The 24857-nt window shown below is 48.4% G+C and overlaps 1 protein-coding gene across 22 annotated transcripts in view; it reads left to right on the forward strand.

The window, feature by feature from the left end:
* LOC108161745 (nesprin-1) overlaps positions 1–24857 on the forward strand; it is a 123619-nt gene that overhangs the window by 38146 nt on the left and 60616 nt on the right. For 17 of the 22 annotated variants that reach the window (XM_033393545.1, XM_017296072.2, XM_017296078.2 and 14 more), the window contains 7 exons: positions 404–13564; positions 13910–14224; positions 14329–15471; positions 16353–16541; positions 16710–16947; positions 17006–19788; positions 22917–23222. In XM_033393545.1, the coding sequence (XP_033249436.1) occupies positions 404–13564; positions 13910–14224; positions 14329–15471; positions 16353–16541; positions 16710–16947; positions 17006–19788; positions 22917–23222 (18135 nt within the window). The remainder of the gene's footprint in view (positions 1–403; positions 13565–13909; positions 14225–14328; positions 15472–16352; positions 16542–16709; positions 16948–17005; positions 19789–22916; positions 23223–24857) is intronic. The other 5 variants (XM_017296073.2, XM_017296079.2, XM_033393544.1 and 2 more) reach the window with 3 other exon arrangements.

Below are 24857 nucleotides of genomic sequence, written 5' to 3' on the forward strand. Positions count from 1 at the left end.
CTGTTTTACAATGTATCGATAATTTCTGCGATGTATCGATTTATTGAGAAGATTTATCAATTTATTGAGAAGTTTCGATAATTTTTTCGAATTTTTGATAACGTTTGCAATTTATTAATAATTTTTGGCGAATTATCAAAATATTTTGTATGGAAAATTATCGAAAATTCTACGATTAATCGTAAACTCTATAAATGTATGTTTGTAGTATTTTATGGTAAAAAACACCAAAATCAGATGAATTTATGCCTCGTTGCGTACCACAGATGTGTTCTTTCACTGAACCGAAATTTGAACAGCGAAAAAACATCAATTTACGAATGTGCCCAAAGGGAACTAGGGGAACGAACAATGATACCCTTTTGTAATCCCTTACTTATCAAATGTTTTGTTCTTTCAACAGCGAATTTGCCAGGATGCAGACAACAAGCGCGAGGACATGAAGTGGCTGGTCAAGACGCTCGACGCTCTGCTCAGCTATGCCACCGAAGATGAGGCCAACCTGGAGCAGAAGAAGCTGGAAGATCTGATTGCCCGCTACAAGAACCTCATACCCACCATTGAGATAACGATGGTCAAGACGGAGGTGTTCTCCAAGTGCTACACCTACCGTCGCGAGGTGCACGAGGTGGTGTGCCTGTTGAGCAAGGTCAAGGACCAGACAGCCAATATTCCGGCTCCGGACAGTCTGGAGCGTGTGAACCGTTTGATTGAAGAGCAGCAATATGCCATCAATCAGCTGGATCATCAACGGCCGCACATCATGTCCATGCTACAGCGGGGCCGAGACCTCAGCAAGGATGTGCACGCCCCGGCATTTGTCAATACCGAGGTCAAGAGTCTGGAGACGGGCTGGAACCAGGCCTACACACAGACCTCCGACAAGCTGCAGGCACTCAAGGGCACCCAGGCCGTGTGGAGTGAGTTTGTGGACCAGAAGAACGACATCTTCTCCATGCTGCAGACGGCCGAAACGGAGCTGCGTGCCCTGACGCCCCTGCAGACGGATCCGAAGAATGTCAGCCAGGATCTAAAGTCCAAGCGGGATCTGAATGTGCAGCTGCAGCAGGCCTCGCATCAGCTGCTGCCCAAACTGCATGCTCTCAAGTCGGAACTGGCTCCGTTGGCTGCGGCCGACAAGCGTCCCATACTGGAGAAGGAGGTCACCGAAGTGGAGAAGATGTTCTTCAATACGATGGAGCATGTCAAGGATCGCGTTGGCTATCTGGAGGACTACAGTGCCAAGTGGAACAACTACAAGACGCGTCTCGCCGAGCTGCAGGAATGGGCCAACAAAGTGGCGCCCAAGAACATCGAAGCCCTGCAATCGGAGGACCTCACACCCGAGGAGCGTGTGATCAAGGTGCAGGGCTTCAAGCGCGTCCTTGGGGAGCGCATGAAGCAGCTGGATCTACTCGCCGCCGATGCCTCCGAATTGGCACCGAAAGAGGGCAACATTGCCGAGGCGAAGCGTCTAAAGGGTGAGATCTCCAAGCTTCAGGAGGTGCTCAGTGCGATCAATCGCAATGTGGACCACCAGGCACAGGCCGTGCAAGAGGATCTCATCAACTGGCAGCAGTTCCAGGCCGGCCTACAGCAAATCAAGCCCGCGGTGGAGCAGAGCGAAGTGAAGGTAAATAATGTAGTTTCTAAGCCCCAGACCCTTGAAGAAGCCGTTGCCATGCAACAGAATGCCCAACAATTTGAATCACAATGCCAGGAGCAATTGGACAAGCTCCATGGCATCTCGAACATCAGTCATAAAATGTTGTGTAAAACGAATGCCCCCGACGAACTGGATGCCATGCACTCGCGTTGGTCCGCCGTCCACGAGAATGCCAAGCAGGCGAGCGCCAAGCTCGAAAAGTTGGTAGGCAATTGGAAGTCCTTCGAGGCCGATGCCGGCAAGCTGGAGGATTGGATTGGCCAGGGCGAAAAGCAGATGGCCAAGCGTCCGGCTGTGCTGAATACCCCGCACATTGACAAACTGGAGAAGGAGTTGGTCAAGCTAAAGTCCTTCAACAACGAGATCTCTCAGCAGCAGGCCAAACTGGTGGCCCTGGGACAGAACGCCGATCAGATTAGTCTGCATTTGGCCCCCGAGGGTGCCGCCGCGCTCAAGGATCGCGTGAACCAGATGAAGGGTAAGCTGCAGAAGCTGTCGGAGGCCACGAGGGGTAACATCAATGAGGTCTCCGATGCCATTATCTCGAGGCAGGACTTTAACGCGAAGCTCGTGAACTTTTCCAATTGGATGGAACAGCTGAGGAATCAGGTCACACAGGTCGAGGAAATCAATCCGGAGCGCGTGGAGACGAGTCTGCATGTGATTCATGCTCTGATGCAGGAGCATGCGGACAAGAAGCCCAGCTTTAATGCCATCTACGATGAGGTCAAACAACTGGCTCTGGGTGCCACACCCGAGGAAACGAACGCCCTGAATGATGCCTATACCGCTCTGGTGGTCAATTACCAGAATCTGGAGACGAATATGCTGCAAAAGAAGGCGGCCCTGGAGAAATGGACAGAGCTGTTGGGCTGGAAAAATGACACGGAATCGCATCTGAATTACTTGAAGCATCAGTTGGATAAACCCGAGGGACCCGCTGCGGAAGAGTTGGGCAAGGTTATCCAAGAGATTGATTTCTTGGGTCAGGGCATTAGCTACTGGAAGGCGCAGGCCAAGGAGATTGATGAGAATCCTGCCATCCAGCTGCGTGATGCCCTGTCGCGTCGTCCACTGATTGCCACACAAATTGTCAACGATGTGGAGAACAAATTGGAGAATCTCAAGCTTCGATCGCAGAACCAGCAGCAGCAGCTGCAGCAGATGACAGTCCGCAAGGACAAGTTCCATGCTCTGGAGCACAACTTTGGTCAGTCGCTGCAGGAGAACCGGGACAAGCTGCAGGCGATACTCCGACAGCAGCCCACACTCCACAACATTGATCAGATCATAGCCGATTTGGTGGCACTCAATGAGGCCCTGAAATACCAGGCAGATCTCAAGAACCGCATACACGACGAGGGTTCGCTGCTGATGCGCGAGGATATAGCCAGCATGCCGGCCATCCAAGAGAGTCTCTTGGTGATGGACAAGAACTATGATTCGCTGCAGAATGAAATCGCCGAACGCATACAGAAATACAACCTGATTAGTCAGGCCTTGAGGGAGTATGCCGAAGCCAAGGATAAGTTCTCCAAGGAGCTGAAGAAAGCGGCAGATCTGTTCAATGCCATACCACAACAGTCACGCGACGAAACGGAGCTGCAGCAAGCGTCGGAGAAGACCCGCAAGACTCTGGAACAGCTGAGGAAATCCAAGCTAAGTCTCGATGAGCTCGAGCGACGTGGCAATAATGTGGGAAAACTGTTTAGCGCCATTGGCGAACGCATACCACAAGAGGTGCCACAGGAGGTGACGGCCGCCAAGCAGCAGTGGCAGGACCTGCACGACAAGACCGCCAAGAACGCGCATGTCTACGAGACGGAAACGGTCATTTGGTCACAAATAGAAGATGCCAAAAAGGATCTGCTGCCCTGGCTAAACGAAACCAATCAGGGTCTGTGCGATGCGGCAGACAATTCCATAGAAATCGAGTTTGCCCCAATGCGTCTGAGTAAATACCGAACGGAGCTGCCTTCCTATCAGGCTTTGAAGGATACCATTGCAGAGAAAACCAAGGATTTGGGCGGCAATTCACCCGCTCTGAACGCACTCAATCAATTGTTGGATGAGCAGTTTGCCGAGGTATCCAACAATGCCGAGCGCTTGAGTGCCATTACCACATCGTTTAATGATCAAGAACAAGAGTTGCGCAGGCGCTCAAAGGTGGCAGGGGAACAGGTCAGTAAACTCCGCGAACAGCTCATCAAATGCGACGACATGTCGGGGGATAACAACAAGATCATGGAGCGTCTACTCCAATGTCGTGCCTTGCGCAAAGATCTGGATGAAAGCGGCAACGAGATTGACAATATCAAGCAAAAGGTGGACGAACTGCGCAACCTGTATCCCACATTCAGTGAGTCCATTATCCCCAAGGAACTAAACAACGTACAGAAACGCTACGAAGGCGTGGACTTGTACGCCAAAAAGATTGAGAGCTCGCTGCTGCAGTTCCTCAAGAAGTTCCATGCGGATAGGGTGGGCATGCTGAAGCGTATCATAGCCACGCAACGCGAGAAGGTGGCCTGGTGTCAGCCAGAATCATCGAGCGACAAATACAATCTGGACGTTAAGAAATCATCGCTGCAGGAGGTCGGCAAGAGCATTGACGAGTGCAAGGCCAGATATGCAGAGACCTTGAAATCTTTGGAAATGCTGAAGGCTGTGGAGTCCCCACAGAACCTACAGGAGCTCTCAAAGGATGCCCAGCTGCTGGACAACGATATGAAGGCCTTGCAGGATAGCTTTGACCAGATCAAGGGCATACTCGACGAGAATGTTGATCTGTGGTCCCAATACGAGCAATCGAATGAACAAATATCCAATTGGTTGCGCGATGTGGAGGGACGCGTCAAGGCGGAGACCTGCAGTCAAGTGAATCTTCCAGAAGTGCCACAGAAACTGCAGGAGCTGGCCATCCTACAGCAGGATGTTTTGGCCCACGAGCCGATTATCCAAGGCTTGGAGCAGACCTCTCAACAGCTGATTGAAAAGAATCCCGAGGCAAGGATTGGACAATTTGTGCAGCACCTAGTGCAGCGTTATCAGGCCGTCAGCAAGAGTCTCAATGGATACATTGACAAGATACGCAGTGCACAATTGTCCAACACAAACTTTGCCAAGGCTTCGAAGGACTTCAATGAGTGGCAGAGCGATGCCAAGATTGAATTCCAGGAACTGGCACGCATGGGCTCCCCTGGATCCTCTTCGGCCACGGCCCAACAGCTGCAGACGATCAAAAACTACATCAAAACCCTGGATAATGGTCAGATATTGCTGAACAATGCAGTGGATATAGGCGAGAACTTGTATCCCGTGGTGTCGCCAGAGAATCGTGAACGCATTCGCGCGGATCTGCGACAAATGAGGGAGAAATTCGACTATCTGCGAGATGAGGCGAACGCTTTGATGCAGCAGGTGGAGGGTGTGCTCATACAAAAGACCTCCATCGAGGAGAGCTACACCCAAGTGTCGCACTATCTGAATGAATCGAGGGCCAAGGTTACAGCTGGGGATGAACTCTATCCCACTTTGGCCACCAAGAAAGCAGCCCTGCAGAACTATAAAACGCAACTACAGGAGATTACGCTGCACAAGAATGCCCTGAAGCAACTGCACGACAAGGCGGTGACTCTCTGCGATGATGAATCGGAAAGAAAGACGGATGAGTCCATTCAGGAGTATAATACTTTGTCCAAAAAGATTTCCGATCGTATCGGTACCGTCTCCAATCAAGTGACCAAGCATGAGGCCTACGATCAAGTGCTGGAGAAGGCCCAGGACTGGCTGAACACCATCAAATCAGAGGCCATAGACATCCTCAATGAGACCACATTCGAAAAAGAGGGAGCCGAAGAGAAGCTGATTGTTGTGGAGAACCTATTGCAGCATAAGCCCGAAGGAGATTCGATCTTTGATACGTGCCGCAAACTGTTGGAGACTGTACTAAAACAGACGCATCCAAACGGACATCCTGCCTTGCTGAAGGGCTTTGAAGAGCCAAAGCATGCGTGGGAGGAGTTTATGGTTTTGTGTGAGGATTCGTTGGTGAAACTCAAGCAACTCTGCTCGAAATGGGACGAATTCGATTCGATTATCGAAGATCTCGACAACTGGATGAAGAATGTTGAGGCTGTCGTCAAGAATCAGAGCCTCAAGAGCACTGCGGAGGCAAAGAGTGCACATCTGAAGCAACTTCAGGACATTTCAAAGGACATTGAACGTCGTGGCTCGGCCATCAATGAGCTGATGGATCAAGGTCGTGAAATCGAGGGAGAAACCGACTTAAATCTGAAACTCTCGCGCTTGAACACACGCTATCAGACGCTCAAGAACCTGTGCAAGGAATCGATTGCAAAGTATGTGAATTATGTGAAAGATCATGAGAGTTTCGACCAGGACTTCGCAGCGTTCAAAGAGAGTCTGTCCCGTTCTGTGAATGATCTGTCGAAGGCCAATGAAATCACTGGCGATCAGAGTGTGCTCCAGGAACAGCAGAACAAACTCCGCGAGATGTCAGACAAACGCATCTCGGATTCGACTCTCTTTGAGGGTCTCATCGATCGCGGGGAGAAGCTGTACGGCCACACCAGTCCCGAGGGCCGTGAGATTATACGCCAACAGTTACGTTCGCTGCGCACCCTGTGGGATAATTACACGGACGATTTGAATGCGGCCACCCAAAAGATTGATCAGTGTCTGTTGCAGTTCAACGAATTCAGCATTGCCCAGGATCAGTTGACCAAATGGTTGAAGGATGTGGATAAGGCCATGCAGAGCCACACGGAGCCAAAGACCACGTTGCAGGAGAAGCGTGCCCAGTTGCAGAATCATAAGCTGTTGCACCAGGAGATCACCACTCACAATGTCCTGGTGGACAATGTGTGCGACAAGGCACAGTTACTGATTGATCAGATCAAGGATAACTCCTTGAATATCTATCTGCATTCGATTAAGGAACTGTTTCAGAATATTGTCCAAAAGTCCGATGAGATCTTGCACAATCTAGAGGACTGTGTGCAGAGGCACAACGATCTAAACAATGGTCTGGCCTCGGCCAAGACCTGGATATCGAATGAGAAGGCCAAGCTTCTGGAGTGCGATGATGCCTACGGCGAGAAGGCGGACATTAAGCGAAAGATCGAAACCCTGGGACAGCTGGCGCAGAACAAACCGCAAGCCATGAAATTGATCAACGATATACGTCTGCAATTCGACAAAGTGAAGCCCACAACCTCTGAGAAGGGTAACGAAGTCCTAGACAAGGAATTAGATGAACTGGAGGTCACTCTAAAGTCCCACTTTGATGACATCGAGGGCATAGAAGGAAAACAAAAGGATGTCCTCGCCCAATGGGATAAATTCGAGAAAACCCTCGAGGAACTGACTAAATGGTGTCGCAATGCCGAGGCCGTGTTCCGCGAGCAGCAGCTCCAGTCGACGCTGCACGAGAAGGTCGAACAGTTGGAGAAATACAAGATCCAACGCGAATTGATTCTCCAGAAGGAGCGAGAGATCGATGCCTTTGGCGATGCTGCCCATTCGCTGCTCAACAATTGCGGGGCCGATCGTTTGAAAACGTTGACCACACAGATCACGAATCGCTATCAATTGCTGCAGGTGTTGAGCAAGGAAGTGGTCAATCGTTGGTCGAATCTCGTAGACGATCATCAGTTCTATCAGGACAAGTATAATGAGGTTGATCTGTGGCTGCAGCCGATTGAAGTGCAACTGGAGAAGGTGCTGCTCAAGGATGAGCAGGAGCACAACATATTGCAGGTTCTTTTATCCGAAAAAGAACAGGCAGAGAGTCTCTTCGGTGCACTCAATGGGGCTGGCGAAAAGGCTTTGCCGGAGACTTCGACTCAGGGAAGAGAGAAGATCAGAAAGGACCTGCGTGACATACGCGATCGTTGGGACAAACTGGACGAGGGCATACGTAATCTAGAGAAACGTCAAGAGGCCCAGGGCGTCCAATTGACCAGCTATCAGGATATCCTCAATCAAACGGTCAACTGGTTGGATCAGGTCGAAAAACTACTAAACAATGAGAGCCCCGCCACGTGGACAAGTGCACAGGAGATACGCTCCAAGCTGTACAAATACAAGGCTACCAACCAGGACATCAACTCACACAAACGCATCGTGGAGGCAGTCAACGAGAAGGCAGCTGCCCTGCTAGGAAGCTCTGCCCCACCAAATGCCGATGATATAGCCCAAGCGGTGACGGAAGTGAACAAGCGCTACGATCAGGTGGGACAGCAGTGTGCCCAGCTGGTCTCCGATCTGGATGCAGCTTTTGAGGTCTACCAACAGTTTAGCGAACTCCAAAAGGCCCAACAGGACTACCAGAAGAATCTGTGGGATCGTCTCACGGGCTACTCGGATTACTCCGGCAACAAGGCGGCCCTGCAGGCGCGCCTCCAGAAAATCAACGAGATCCAGGACGCCCTGCCCGAGGGTGTGGCCAAACTGAAATCATTGGAAGAACACATCCAAGCAAATGCCAGCCACATACCCGCACGATCCAAGGAGGCCATGGCCAGGGATTTGGCCAATCTACATGCAGACTTTGAGAAGTTTGGTGCGTCGTTGAGTGATGTCAAGAGCGGCCTGGAGAACCGTCTGCAGCAATGGAACGATTACGAGATCAATTTGGATCGTCTCATCAATTGGCTGGGAGAGGCAGAGAATGCACTGAAGAACTATAACCTCAAGAACTCATTCGAAGAAAAGGAGGAACAACTAAATCGGTTTCAATCTTTGGCCCAGAGTTTGCGTCAAAACGAATCAGACTTTGATAAAATGAAGGACGATACCTCGGAGCTGGTGCAGAGCTCAGGCGAGACGAGGATTGCCGTGAATGTACAGCAGGTATCCTCGCGTTTCCAGTCCATCCAAGCCACAGCCAAGGAGATCCTGAAGAAGTGCGAGCAAGCTGTCCAGGATCATGGCTATTTCAATGATAAATACAAACAGTGTGCCAACTGGTTGGCCCAGGCCCAAGGACGATACGACGACTGCTGTGATTTGTCTGCCGTGGGATCCCGCGATGATCTATTGAAGAAACAGATGGTTATCCAGGAACTGCTGGCCCAACAGCCCACGGCCACGCAGCTGCTGAACAGCACTGTGGAGCTGGGGGAGAAATGTTATGGTTCAACGGCCACCGAGGGTCGCGAGGCCATTCGCAGCCAGCTGGATGACCTGACGTTCGATCAACTGTTTGACAACATTGCTATTACGGCGAGGAAAATCCAGGATAAGATTGCCAAGTGGTCTGGATTCGATGAGATTGCCGACAGCCTAAAGTCCTGGCTGGAGGAGACAGAGAATGCTTTACCAGCGGACATTGAACTGAAGACCACGCTGGACGAAAAGCGCACAAAACTACAGACCTACAGGGATGTACTCAATGACATTAACAACCATCAAGTGGAGGTGGGCAATCTGCAAGAGATTGCCGCAAATCTTCCCGAGAAAACAGAGCATGTTGATGGAATCCTTAAGGATATAGCCGAACGCTTCGGGAAGCTACAGAAGCGCGGGCAATCCTTTGTGGAGCGCTATGAGGGCATCGTGAGTGCCCATCAGCAGTACTCGAAGGCGGTGATGGATGCCCAGGAGTTCATTGATGCCACCCTCAATACGGTTCATTATTGGGGGGACTTGGACCTGGAACAGATCTCCCTGCACACGAATCTGGATCGTTTGAAGAACCTCAAGGCCAGTCTGGCCGATGAGTTTCCTCGCGTGGATCAAGTGCGTGCTTTGGGCGAGAAGGTCATCCCCGGTACCGTGGATGTGGGTCAAGTGAATATCAAGTCCCAGATCGATACAACGCAACAGGAATGGGAGGGTCTCCTTGCCGCCATTGGCTCCACCATCGAGGGTATAGAGTCGCGTCTCCAACACTGGTTGGAATACGAACAGTTGAGGGATCAGTGTCTCGCGTGGATACGCGATACCGACAACAATCTGCATGCCATTGATCTGAAGGAAGATCTGCCCAAGAAGCGCACACAATTGGATGCTCTGAAGGCACTCCAAGGCGATGTGAGGGCCAAGGAATTGGAGGTGGATAATGTCACAGAGAAGGCACAGACTCTCCTGAAGGGCCACCGGTCTTCGGGTCCCGAATTGGTCGCGAAATACCAGCAGATCTTCCACAAGGTGAAGGAACTGAACAATCGCTGGCAGCAATATGTCTCCACACACGAGGACTTTGATAATTCCTTAAACGATTGTACGTCCTGGATCAATGACATCAAGGAGAAGCTCGACTACTGCTCGGACATGTCTTCGATGAGCCAAAAAGAACTGGACAAGAAACTGGCCACCATTCAGGATGTCATACTCCTCAAGGATGAGGGCTCTGCGCGCGTTTTGAAGATCTTGGAACAGGCCCAACATGTCCTGGCCAATACAGCGCCTGCGGGCCATGAGGCCATCAACAGGGACCTCACCGATCTACAGGACCTGTGGTCTGGCATTGCCCTGCGCATAATGGACGTGAAATCGAATCTGGACGACTCGATAACCCAATGGTCGGGCTTCCTCGATCAAGTGCAGAATGTGCGCAAGTTCAACGAATGGTTGGAGGCTCTCTTGAAGGAATTGCTGGAGAATCAGACCACAATGACGGAAAAGCGAGCACAGCTCGATCGCGTCAAGTCCACGGAGGAGAAGGTGCGCGTGGAGAAGATCGATGTGGACGCATTGAAGGTACAGGCCAAGGAAATGATTGCCAGCGGGCAGCAGAGTCAGGCGGCCTACCAGGCCCAGAAGGTGTTGGACAACTTCGATGAATTGTTTGGGAAGACACAAAAGCTGCTGTCGGACCGTCAGGATCAGTACAGGGATCATCGTTTGTTCAAGGAGGCATACGATGATCTCGTTAGCTGGATAGGTCGCGCCCGGGAGAAGTTCCCCGCCCTGAAACAGAGCAGCTTGAGCGACAAACTGGCCATTGAGAATGCTGTCCAGGCCACAGAGGCCCTGCTCAATAAGCAGGCCCAAGGGGAACTGTTGGTCGAGCATCTAGTGCACACGGGCGAAGTGGTGCTCGCGAGTACCTCCACGCAGGGACAGGAGATCATACGGAATGACATACGCGCCCTGCGCGACAGCTTTGAGAGTCTGTTCCGTGAGATCAATCAGCAGAAGGAGAACCTAGAGGTCACCATGGTTCAGTGGCGTGCCTACAAAGAGGAGTACGAACGTCTCATGGAATGGCTGCAGCAGATTGATATACTGGTCAAGAATCACAAGCTCAATCTGTGTCCCAATCTGCCGGACAAGGAGAAGCAGGTCGCAGACATGAAGGATGTGATGTCGCGACTGGAGAAGGGCAAAGAAGACATTGATCGATTCAATGCCTCGGCTGCCAGTCTCCTCAAGTCCCATCTGGATACGTATGTGAACAATCAACTGCGGCACCTGAGCTCTGTCTATCAGGTCCAAGTAAATCTGGCCAAGGATGTGCTGAAAAAGGTCGAAACGAACCGAGATCAGCATCGTGAATACGACTGCAACATGCGGTCGGCCAAGGACTGGATAGCCCATGCCAAGACGGCCATTCAGTCGGCCGGCGATGGTGCTGGCTCCAAGGAGGCCCTCCAGCGCCGCCTCGAACAGATTCAGGACCTGATACGAAACCGGGAAGTGGGTCAAAATCTCGTCCACACGGCCATCAATAATGGTGAAAAGATTATACGCAACACGCGCTCGGATGGCAGGGATGCGATCAACAGCGAAATGAAGGAGCTGCAAACGGAATGGGACAGACTCGTGAAGAAAATGTCCAATGCCAAGGTCCAACTGGAGACGAACCTGCTGCAGTGGGCGGACTACAGCTCCAGCTACACGCAGCTGCAGCAATGGATCACCGACAGGGAGGCGAAGCTCCAGCAGGCCTGCGAGCAGAAGATTGTCAAATCAAAGCGGGGTCAACCGGGTCTCAGTAGTGGCCTGAGCGAGCGCAAGGCCAATCTCCGACAGACGAACAACATTGTCCAGGATATTGTGTCCTTCGAGCCGATGATCCAGTCGGTCGCGTCCAAGGCTTCCGATTTGCAGCAAGGAGCCCCAGCCACAGAGATATCCGACAAGTACGAGAATCTCACAAAGCAAGCCAAGGATCTGTATGAGAAGCAGAAGACAACCATCGAGAGCTACCAGTCGCTGATCGATGCCGGCAATGACTTTGCCACATGGCTGCGCAATGCCAAGGAGCGGCTAAGCAAGTGCTCCGAGCCGACAGGCGACAAGCAGGCGCTCGCCGAGAAGACCCACCAGCTGAAGATCCTCCAGGGCGAAGTGCCCGAGGGTGCGCAGAAGCTAAAGAATGCCCTGGAGCAGGGCGAGATTGCCTGCCGCAGTGCGGAGCCCGAGGATTGTGAGATCATAGAGCAGGAGGTGGCCCTACTCCAAGAGGAGTTCGATGCCTATGTGGAGGCCTTGAACAAAGCCAAGGACTACCTGGAGGTGGGAATTGTTAAGTGGTCCGACTACCAGGATCAGTACACCGAAGCCCTGGAGTGGCTGAGCAAAACAGAGGCTCTGGTACAGTCCTACAACAAGTTGCAGGATAGCCTCACACAAAAGAAGGTCGTCCTCGAGCAATTCCAGGGACATTTGCAGACCCTCTTCGACTGGCAGAAGACCCTCGATCATTTGAATATGAAAGCCCAAGTGCTGCTGGAGACCTGCTCCGACACGCGCATCAGCAATGCCATCATGCAGCTGACGACCAAATACAACGCCCTGTTGACCCTGGCCAAGGAGGTGATGCGTCGCCTGGAGATGCACTACCAGGAGCATCAACAGCATCACTCCCTCTACGAGGAGTGCCAGTCGTGGATCGAGAACACGCGCGAGAAGCTAGCCGATTGCGAGCACATACCCAGCACTCTGAATGAAGTCCAGATCAAACTGAACACTGTCAAGAATCTCCGTCAAGGCTTCGAGACGGGTCAGAACAAGCTGCGGTATCTGCTGGAGCTCAAAGAAAAGGTGATCATGAACACGGAACAGAATGGTGCGGCCAAGATTCAAGAAGACACCGAGGCCCTCAAACAGGACTTTGATAAGCTGCTGGTGGATCTCAACGATGTGCGCCAGAAGTTGGCCAACCGCTTGGCCCAGCTGGAGGAGATCTTCAAGCTGTACAAGATCCTCATCGAGTGGCTGGACGAGACCGAGCCCAGTGTCAAGGCCAGCGATGAGTATCTCAATGATTTGAGCGAGAAACGCGCTGCCCTCGAGAAATTCCGCGTCATCCAGCGTGATATCAACGGACACAACGACATTGTGGAGAAGATCAATCTGCGTTTGCGTGAGGACAATAGCCTGGATGTCAACGACTTCCAACCGGGTCTCGGCAAATTCGAGAATCTTCAAGGGGAGGTCAACAAGATCATAGAGTCCCTGGAGAACCAGGTCAACAGCCACGAGAAGTACAAGCAGGCCTACAATGAGCTGCAGGACTGGCTGCGTCGCACTCGCATCGATGTGGAGCAATGCGCCGACTGCCATGGCGAAAAGGATCAGGTGGAGAGTCGTCTTAATCGATTGGGTGACATACAGGCCACCTCTCTGGAAGGCAAATCCCTGCTGGATGCCTGCGAGGAGCTCAGTCAAGCGGTCATAGCCACCAGCGGCCGCGAGGGTCAGGACAATGTGGCGCAGGAGATCAAACACTTGACTGCCGAATGGGAGACTCTCCAGGCAATGTCGCGTGATGCGCGCAGCAGTCTGGAGACCTGCCTCAATGCCTGGCAGACCTTCCTGCAGAAGTTCAACAAAATCAATCTGTGGATCGAGACGATGAGCAAGCGCGTTACCAAATCGCAGGAAGCCGAAAACAAAACCACCGAAGATTTGGTTAATGCCAAGGTAAGAAGAAGTCTGCTTCACGTCTTCTGTCTGTCAAAAACAAGTCTCAAAAAACGCAACTGTCGCACGCTCCACTAATTGTACTAAAAAAATATACGTATATATCCGCGCACCCAATAGTAGAGTCTCACCGAAACACCGCCAAAAATTTGTATCAATAAAAATTAATCCATAGACTAAACCACTAATCAGTATTGCTAATCTTTCAGCTAATCACTATCTCTCACTCTTGCAGCCTCTAATCATTTACACAGACTAATTGTCTAATGCCTAATATATGCTTTATGTGCTTTCCAACTTCTGTTTTACTCGATTTTAATAATCAAGTCTTCGATTTCCCCATAGAAATTACTCGAGGAAGTGCTCGCCGAGAAGGACAATGTCGAGGATTTGAACGACAACTGTGAGCTCTTGATGGAGCAGAGTGCCTGTACACGGATACGCGATCAAACTATTGAAACGCAGGCCAATTACACCAAACTATTGACCTCTGCCCAGGGACTGGTGGCCAAGATCGAGAAGAATCTGTCGGATCACACAGAGTTCCTCAACTACAAGAAGGAAATGGATGCTTGGATAGAGAAGGCACAGCAAGTTCTCAACGATTGCAGTACCGAAGGGGATGCTTCGATCATAGCCCAGAAATTGGATACAGTCAATGTGAGTAATGGAGAAGTCTTTGATGGGGATACCAGATGGTGTTCCGAAGAGACTATAATATGATCAAGCTCTAACATAAAAAACACTCTCTTTTCCTCCAACAGTCTCTGACTTCTCGTCTGCCCGAGGGTCAGCATTTGTTGGCCTTGGTGCAAGATGCCTACTCGAAGGCCTCCAACATCACGCCCGAGGACAAGCAGGAGAAACTGCGCGAGCTGATGACCAAAGTGCGCGAGGACTGGGATGCCTTGGGTCTGGCTGTCAAGCAGAAGTTGAGCGACCTGAAGCAAGCCCAGAATCGCTGGAGCGACTTTGCCGCCAACAAGGACAAGCTCGAGAAGTGGCTAAGCGGGACAGAGAAGACGCTGAAGGCGGCGCCCGAGACCAAGGGAGAGCTCAGCGAAATGAAGACTCTTCTCGAGCGCTACAAGACGTTGGGCAATGAGCTGAAGCAGAAGGGCAACGATCTGGAGCAGCTGCAGTCGGAGGCCCGGGAGTTGGGCACCGAAGTGGATGCCGTCAATCGCTTGCAGTCGCGTTGCGACAAGCTAAAGAACGATTGCTCGTCGCACATTAAGGCTCTCGAGCAGGAGATGCTCGACTACAATGCGTACCATCAGAGTTTGCAGGATGTGGAGAAGTGGCTGCTGCAGATCTCCTTCCAGCTGATGGCCCACAATTCGCTGTTCATCTCGAATCGCGAACAGACCCAGGAGCAGATCAAACAGCACGAGGCATTGCTCTCTGAAATACAGAAGTACCAGACCAATCTGGATGACCTGAATGCCAAGGGTCAGGCGCAGATTAAACGCTATGAATCCACCACTCCAGCCATCCGTCCCACGGTCGAGTCGCAACTGAAGAACATCCAGGACAGCTACAACTCCCTGCTGCAGACCTCAGTGCAGATCAAGAATCGCCTGCTGGAATCACTGGCAAAGTTCCAGGAGTACGAGGATACCCTCGACAGCATCATGCGGAATCTGGAGGCCTACGAGCCGATTATTCAGACCGAACTGGATGCACCGGCGACCAGCTTAGAGCTGGCACAGAATCAACTCAGGTGCGCCCAAGAAATGCAGCACAAGTTGAACAACGAAAAGTCCCGACTGGCAGCCGCCGTGCAGGCCTGTGAAGCCGCCACTGCCTCGATTAGTCGTCCCAGCTCTCCGCTGGAGACGGCCATGCAGGCCATACCCGAACGTGAATTGATTGTGCGCGCCAAGCTTGAAGATCTGCTGGATCAGGTAGGAATCTGGATAGATAATAACTTGATGTTTGTTTGTAGATGTGTGATCCTTTTACTATCAAGTAGTTATTATTTAAGGAAGCATTTTGTAGATTTGTTTCCTGCTAAGACCATAGTTCCATTGGTTGTACATTCGTCATATGCAACGCTTACGCGTGACTGGCAATGTGTCATCAGTTGATACAAAATAGAGCTGATTTTCAGTATTTTAGCGGTACTATATTTCTTTCTATATTTCTTACTATATAATATTGGATCGATTTTCGATCTAAATTTAATTTAAATCAGAAAATTTATATAATTTAAAACCAATTTGAAAATTTAAATATGTAATGGCACGCAAGATTCAAAATACTACAGTATTTATTCGTGAAAAATACCTCAACTCTCGTTGTGAATGGTTTCTTCTTGTGTCATTCGACACGAATGTATCCGTTCGCTTATGGGTAATTTATATAACGCCTTTCGTTCGTGACGAGTAGTCTTGGATCGACTAGAAGTCTATGTCTTAACTATGACGAAGCCCTTTCCTTTATGGAATATTTGTACAGCGAAGCAAGCATCATTTGACGAATGTTCTCCTAAGAGTGGAAGAGTGGCACTACTTTCTAATAACTTTCTTGACCAATTTCACATTTATTTGATTTTTCCATTTTATTTGATTTGCTAACCAATGATTTGTTTTTCCAATTTAACCCCTAACCATCCCCAAACAAAACACAAAAAACACCCAAAACTGCCCTAACTTTTGTTTGATTTGCTGCACAACCCACGACCCACAACCCAACCCGTAACTGTTGTATAAACGCACTACCAAAACAAACAAAAAATGCTCGAAAAATGCCTATTGCCTATGCCATTGCTATTGCTTCGAAAAAGCAACCGCCGCAAAAGACTCGGAGCTCAACCGACGATATCGATGAAGATGATGATGAGATCCAAGTTGAGCTCAGCGATGTCCATGAGGCGCGTTTGGATCCGATTGCCCATGAGCGTGTCAGCAACTATCGTCGCATAGTTCGCCTGAATAGTGCCCATGTGAGTAAGCTGCACGAACTCGTCGCCAAGGTAAGCTATGCCAAGGATCACACAAATCCGGAACCAAATCATGATGCGGTGGCTGGGGCAGCATGTCTTGAATTAAATTATTAACTGCTTGTTTTATTCCATTTAAAAAATCAATTAAATTCTCAAGAAACTGCGAATAGATAAACATGTTTCAATGCCTTTGTTTAGGTGCAATCCCATTTGGGTGGTTTGACTGCATCCGTTGGCGAATTGGAGCAACAGCAGAAGCAGCGCGCCGAGCTGCAGGATTGGGTTAAGAAGCAACAGAGCTCCGTCTCCGACTGGTCGATGCGTCCAAGCAAACTCCGTCCCGAGGCGGCACAACAGGAGCTTGTGGCGATGAATGATCTATTGAATTCCATTGGCGATAAACGCTCGCAATTGATGCTGGAAATGACTGGATCATGTGAGTGCTTAAAGGAAAGATTACAAATATCGTAAATATTAATTTGTTTGTTTTTTAGTGGGCGATGAGGACACAGATTTGGATGACAACATCGACAAGCTGGAATCGGAGCTAATGGATGCCATTGCCAAGAAGCAGGCGGGCCAGAATGTCATCGATGGCTACCGCCAGGGCATGCAGGATGTCCAAAATTGGTTCGACACACTCATCAAGCGCATGGATGTCCTGGATCGCGGATCGGGCCTGAATTGCGCCCAAAAGACGGCCGCCATTAATGAGATCAAAAACGAATACGAACTCCAGGGTCATCCCAAGATCCAGGAGCTCAAGGGTAAAGCCGCACAGGTGGCAGAGGTTATCAGCAACCTGGATGGCCAGCAGGTCGAAGAGCAAATGAAATCTCTGGATCGTCGCTTTGCCGATCTCGGCAAGCGCATCGATCGCAAGGCCCAGCTCCTGGATGTCACCAACAAGGGTGTGGATGGAGCCAAGGGTGAGATTGACCAGCTCCAGAATTGGGTGAAGCAACAGATCGACGAGCTGCAGGCCCCCACTCCTCTGGGATACACACCCAAGGATGCCGAGGCGCGTCAGCAGAAGATCAAGAGCCTGATGAAGGATGCCGAAGCAAAGCAATCCCTGGCTGATGTCCTCGAGAAGCGTATTGCCAACATGCAGCCGGAATTGGAGCCAGCAGAGTACTCCCAACTGGAGTCTGCTCTGAGGAACCTCAACACGGAGAATCGTAATCTGGCTGGCGTGCTAAAGGCCGAACTGGATCGCGCTCTGGAGGCTAGCAAGGCACGAAAGGGCCTGGAAAACGATCTGGACAAGGCCCGTCAATGGCTCAAGACAAAGATCTCGGAGGTGCGCAAGCTACCCGTCTATCATCCATTGACCTCTGGAGAGATTGAGAAGAAACTGCAGGAGAACAAAAAATACGACGATGATGCCAAACAGTTCAACGACAGTGTACTCAGCGATGTCCAACGTCAGGCAGCAAACATCATGAAGGATTGCGATGACGGGGACAAGGCTGCCCTACAGCAGATCCTCGACGAAATAGCCGCCGACTATCAGACCCTGAAGGACGAGAGCAGCAAGCGAGGCAAATCTTTGGACGATCTACTCCAGGGACGCAAGGCCTTCGAAGACTCGATGAAGAAGATGGGCGACTGGCTGAACGAAATGGAAACGGCCACCGAAGGTGAGCTAAGGACCACCAGTTTGCCTGTCCTGGAAGAGCAGCTGGCGCACTACAAGAAGCTGCTACAGAATGCCGAGAATATGGGCGGCCTCTGCAACGATGTATCCGAGCAGGGCAAGAGTATCTTGCCAACCCTAAGCAATGCCGATAAACTCAAACTAAACGATGACATTAAGAACATGAAGGACCGCTATGGACGTGTAAAGAATACTATCGATGATAGGGTTAATGCCTTAGGCGACCATATCAAGAAGTACAAGGATGCCAAGAGTCGTTTGGCCGATTGCAGTCAGTTCCTGAGCACCATTCAGCAGCGCATGCGTGAGCTGAATCGCCCGATTGGCTCGAGGATCGAGGATGTCCAGGATCTGTTGGGTGCCTACGAGGGTATACTCAAGGAACTGAAGGACAGCAAGAGCAAGATGGGTGACATGCAGATGGATGATCTGCCTGAATTGCAGAGCATTTTGGCCCAACAGGATGATATGATCAAGCTGATTGAAGACCAGTTGGCCCATCTCCGTCAGCTTTTGCTGCTTCGCGAACAGTTTATTGCGCTGATCAATGAGATCATATCCTTTATCATGAAGTACACCGATGTGATCATTGACATTGAGAACTCCCCCGACAGCCTGGAGGATAAGATCAACAAGTATGACGATGTGATTGTCAAGATTCAAGAGTGCGAGGGTGTCCTGGCCTCGGCCAACGACAAGGGCCAGAAGATCGCCTCTGAGGGCAATGCTGCGGACAAGAACAGCATCACCGAGCAGCTGCAGTCTCTGAAAAACCAACTGCAGAATCTCCGCAAGGCCGTGGAGTCACAGCGACAGAAGCATCAGCTTCAGCTGGAGTCCCACAAGAAGATGGGCGCGGAGCTAAGCGAAATTCTCGATTGGCTGCACAGCCATGAGGGCGCAGCCAAATCCCGTCCCCTGCTCGATCGTGATCCAGAGTCGGTGGAGCGTGAGCTGCAGAAACACCAGAGCCTCAGCCAGGACATTGACGCCCATCTGCAGAAGTTCAACAAGATTAACGATGGCGTAAAGACGGAAATCGGAATGCCCAGCTCTCTGCTGGAAATGCTTTCCGAGGGTCGTTCCCTGGTGGCCTCCCTGCCGCACGAGCTCGAGGACCGCGAGAAGTATCTGAAGAACAACCGCGACTCCCGGCTGGAGTACATGCAACTGGTGGCCAAATTCAACGACTGGGTCCACGAGGCTGAGCTGCGTCTGCAGAACAGCCAGCATGGCATCGACTATGAGCATCTGGTCCACGACCTGGACGAGCACAAGATCTTCTTTGGCAACGAGGCACCCATCCGCAATCTGGTGCACAAGCAGATCCAAGAGGCAGCCGACAAGATCTGGTCGTCGCTCAACAACTACGAGCAGTCGGAGTTATCCTCCGAATTGGCCCAGTTCCAGAACAAACTAACCAACACCCTGGCCAATGCCAAGACCCAGCAGAGCGAACTGGAGCAGGAGGCCGAACGCTGGCGCGAATATCAGCAATCGATTGATCGCGTTAAGGCCACCATTGAGCGCACCAAATTCAGCGATGAACCCGTACAGAATTTGGCTGGAGTGCACTTTAACATACAGAAGCTGTCCCATGCCATTGGAAATGTTCAGGTGAGCCATTTGAAGGGATCAATAAAAACCATACATCTATCGGGGATTACACAGATACTTTGTGTGAATGGAACGCTTGTAGGGATAGTATTTTTACTGGAATTTGTATGCACAAATGACGAAGAAAGGGCATTCCCTTGCTCCTATGTAGTGCTTTTGGCGCTAGGCCGCACAAATTGACGGTGCAAAAATCGGGACTAGGAATACAAAAACCAAATGTATGCCATGCGTGGGGTCTGAAATTTTTTTAATTGAAAAAAATTATAGTATGTGCATATTCCAAGCAATCTTTAGAAGTTGTGACTCAGTATAGGTCTTCCAAAAGGCGGCTTACTGCATCAAATAGCTTTTCTTAGGAAAGATCTGTTGTAAAGTGTCTCTTGGAGATCAGGTTTTTATGTTATTTCCGCGCCTAGTACGTGATTTGTACTCGTATGTACATAATTTGCCAAAACTTTTTTTTTATACGGATTATTATGTCGTATAGCTATCATCCGATTGGGATGATCACATGATCATGTCAGCCTACACTCATATTTCGTTGGTTTAAATATTTTGCATCATTTGACTATGATTAGAATGCAACAAAATCTTTAAGTTAGAGGAGTTATTGGAGTGAAAGGCTCTAGTTGACTCAAACTTAAAATATTTCTCGCATTAATTGCACTCTTATGTACACGTCTCCATACATAAATACATACGTATGTACTTAGTCATGCATATTCAGCTGGCAGCTTGCACATTTTGGTGCATACATAAATATGTATATGTAGCCATAGCCGAAAGACCTGTTTTCCAAAAATACAAACCCAAAAAATGACACATTGCCCAAGGATGTGCCACAAACAGAGGCACACACGCATATACTCCCATACTTGTACTCGTGCAAATGCAACGCCTTAAGAGACAGAGAGACGGAAAGAGAGAGAGAGAGAGAAAGAGAATAAATATGTATGAAATTGTCATTTACCCGCACCCAAATCGATTGCATTCTCGTTGCGACTTGATTTGCCGGCCGGCAAAAAGCTCTCCAGACACTTTCAATTCCATTTTCCCCTATCTCTCGTTGTCTCGCTCTTCGTTAGTTTCTCTTAGAGTGTCTGGCCCTCTCTCTTCCCCCCAGTCTGGAGGTGTCAGATGATGATAGTGTTTTATTGAACGCGCCCCGAGTCCATTTGTTTACTTTCGTAAGCGCCTGCTGTTACCTTGGGAACTCATTAAACTTTTAACCTACTCGTCGGTCGTCGCTACACTCGAGTGTATTCGTACATACATATATTGAGAGCTTATCGTCGTCGGCCTGTTCGGTCTGTCAAACTTTTGGTTTGATTATTCAAGGCACAACAAGCCTCGTCCGAATTTAATGCTCAGTTTCGAAGCGAAAAAAAAACAGCTGTTGTTGTTGCTGTTGCTCTGTGTGCGGAACGTATTAAGCGATATGACATCATCACAGCAGAGCAAGCTGGCTGGCAGAAGCACTTTATAAAGCAACCAGTTTTTAGCCAGGGATGGGCATGGCCAAGGGGGGCATCAGCATCTATAAACGACCATATATTCGGTTGAGAGCAATGATTTATTCATGTCTAATATTTCTAAATACCAAAGATGAAAATATAAAATAACCATTTTTGTATGGAAATTAATTCATAACTTTGACCTCTATGTAAATAAGAGGTGAACTTCTATGACTTAATGTTTATAAATATAATAGATTCGTCTGTAGCTAGAACATCTTTAGATGAAATCTTTTGTAATAGAGGTTTACAGTGCTCCGTTCAAGTTGTAGCAATATGGACTATGGTTTCTATTTATCAAGTTTCATTTGTATAAAGTTATTTATTCAAGTGGTAGAACTTTGACTGCAGTTGGACTATCCATACAACTCTGTACATCTTCTATCCCTGGTTGCCAAGAGCCGCGGCCGACACTGTAACAAAGCAACAAAAACACATGTTGGGTAGCTCTTCTCCGTTTTATTTTGTCTGTTAGCTGAGCGAGCTTTAAGAGCGCTCTCTCTTTACTCTTCGCATACAGCTGTTTTGCTGTAACTGTATGTAGCTTTGTAGGGCAGAGCATGCCGGTTGGGAAGCTTGGAGAGGCACTCAAATTGAAGGTTTCGAGGTTTTTTGAGTGGTCTATAGATATTAGTTCCTCAACACCCACGCCCACCCAAAAATATATTCGTACCTATACATACGAGTTTACACATATACACGTATGTATGCTGTGATATGCTGCTACAGTGGTGCCTCAAAAAACGTGTTTCGAGCTGTGACCGACCGGCTTTTTTTGAGCTCTTTAGCCGTGCGCTTTTGTTGGGAAAGTCCTCTCTTAGTGGCGCACCGCTCTTTACAGTTCTAACTCGTGCTTGGGGTTGGGGTTTTTTGAGTTGTTTCACTTCTATCTGAGACGTTTATCTGTGCGGTTGTTGTGTATTCGCGATTTGCTCCAAAGCATATACAAAAATATATACAAGCGAATATATACCACGTATGGAAAGAGACGACGACGACGACAGACACGTCTAGAAAGGGAAAAGATTGCGTTATTTGTTATATTTGGAATTACTCGTTTCGTTCTGATACAAAAAAAAGCCATGTGCTTGAAACGCGCAAATTGAAATTGAACGAGGAAAAAATAACACAACAAACAAAAAGCGGATAGACATCAATATCGTATTCAGAGGCTAACGTCATTCTACAGCCATTCGAATCGAATCTATTATAAAAGAACTAAAAGAGATAAAAAGAAAACCAAGAGGAAGCTTTATTTGAGGTGTGTGTACGTGTACGCGTTCGTGTGTGCGTGTGTGTAAAAGTATCTACGAAAAAAATTCTATAGGAATAAGCAGTCTGTTCCATCTTGACACCCCCCTAGAGAACAGCAGACATATGTCAGGGTTCAAATATACATATACATATTTAAATAGTAGACTAGGGAACTCTTTCAAGAGAACACAAAATATACACTAAAATATTCAAAACAACACAAAAAATATATAATTTTTATATAAACATACTAACGATTGTGAGGGTTACGTCACACCCGCACACACGCACTCCCCCATACCCATATACCATACCATACTCTCGTAACACTGGATATTAACCGGCGCGTATATTTCGCAGAGTCAAAGCAGCGACCTTTCTCTGGTTAACCAACAATCGCAGGCCCTCATACGCCAGGCGGACGCACGCAATCGCCAATTGATTGAGAAGGATAACGGTGACCTGAATCGCTTGTGGCAGGAACTGGTACGCAGTCTCGAACAGCGTCGCGATAATCTGCAACAGTTGGCCGAGCACTGGGATAGCTTTGAGAACAGCTTGCACGGCTGGGAGAAGGCATTAGGTCGACTAGAGGATAAGTTCCGCAATGTCGATCCAACTGTAAGATCCCGACGTCATTTGGAAGATACAAAGAATGCCATTCAGGTGAGTTTTTCTTCTTTTTTTTTGTAAGGTATTTAACGACATTTTGAATAGCCGTAAGAAGGGAAACTATTCTTATAGTTTGTGACCTATCTTTTGTGCATTTCTAATCTTTAATGAAAAGTGAGATCATTCCTTGGAATCGTCTGAACCTGACCTACCTAGGTCCGCCTTAGTAACGAGGCTGAGAGTACGGCATCAAAAACCCTCCTTAAAAGTCTTTGTAGGGTGTTTACGCTTCGGCGTGCCAAAGTGAAATAGTACCTTCCCTACTGTTTTTTAAGGTCACAAGTAAATTTACATGCCATTCCATTCCATACCACACATATTTGTATGTATGATGCGATTCATTCATTTGCGCCCCGGCCTCCCTATTGGGCTTTACGGTATGTCAAATATTTTTACCAAGCTATGTATATCTACATTTACATATTATATGTTGATATAATATATGTGTACATATCTATGTATGTAACATTTTTTGTATATGTATCAAACCCATGCCGACATCAAGTTCACGGTCACGTTGTTGTGGACCCAAAGAGCTTCCGCTCTCTTAGTTTTGCTCTCTCTCCGCCGCCGTCGCCGCTCTCTCTCTCTCATCTTGAGTTGAGCTTCACGAAAAGCTATAAAGCAGCTGATTTCGGGCATGTCGAATAGACCAACAAATCTATTAATGATGCTTGTGTAATTAAGGGAAAACAAGAAACAAACCAAAAAAGAAATGCTAAAACTTTCAGTTTCCTTAGACTTTGTTTTTCAATGGAATCCCATATGATAGCGACTTATATAAGGCTTGATAGCTGGAAGCACGCTTTACGACTGGCTAATCTTCATGTAAATTCAATAATTCCAAGGTGTCATTTAGTTGTACAACATTATTTATTAGTATTAGTATTAGTTTTATTATTTATTAGTATCAATAATGGATTTTATTTGTTGATTTGTAATCAGCAAAATTGAATGAGTTTTTGCTGTAAGATGAGCTCATTGTTTGGGGCGATAATTGTGCAAAATAGTACTACTATTAATAGCAGACAGAAGTACAAAAGATAGGCCTTGTTTATCAGTCTCTGTATAGCAGTCTTTTCAAATCACATTTCAATTGAAGCCAATTTCCAACCATAAAAGAGTGCCTCCCCGCAACCTCCTTATCGATCTGACGATGTTGTCATACAAGCGCCATATACAGTGCCGATACCTGGGCGATAAAACAACCAAAAAAAAAAAAACAACACCAAAACTATTCGTATAAGACCTCCTCAACAAAACAATGATAAACAATGACGAAAAAAAATAGACAGAAACAGACTATAAATTTGATGTATGTATTTGTTTTACTCTTTTGTTGTTGTATCACTAGCTCTTCGGTTTTTTTTTCTAAACCAAAAATAGCTTTAAAGTCAAGTCAACACATTTATTTTTCACATTTTTTTACATTCTCGAAAAAACTGGAATCAAAACCGAAATTGAGAGTGAAATAACAAGAAAAACTACTACAAAATTATGTGTACAGGTTAGTGGTTGGGCAGCAAAAAAAGATCTAAAGAGAGCTTTCCCTTAATTAAATTTTTCGTTTACTTGAGATCTTAATTAACCTTAATTAATATTAATTGAAATTCCTCGACTATATTCGCA

This window comes from Drosophila miranda, chromosome 4 (assembly GCF_003369915.1).
Source record: "Drosophila miranda strain MSH22 chromosome 4, D.miranda_PacBio2.1, whole genome shotgun sequence".
NCBI lineage: Eukaryota > Metazoa > Arthropoda > Insecta > Diptera > Drosophilidae > Drosophila > Drosophila miranda.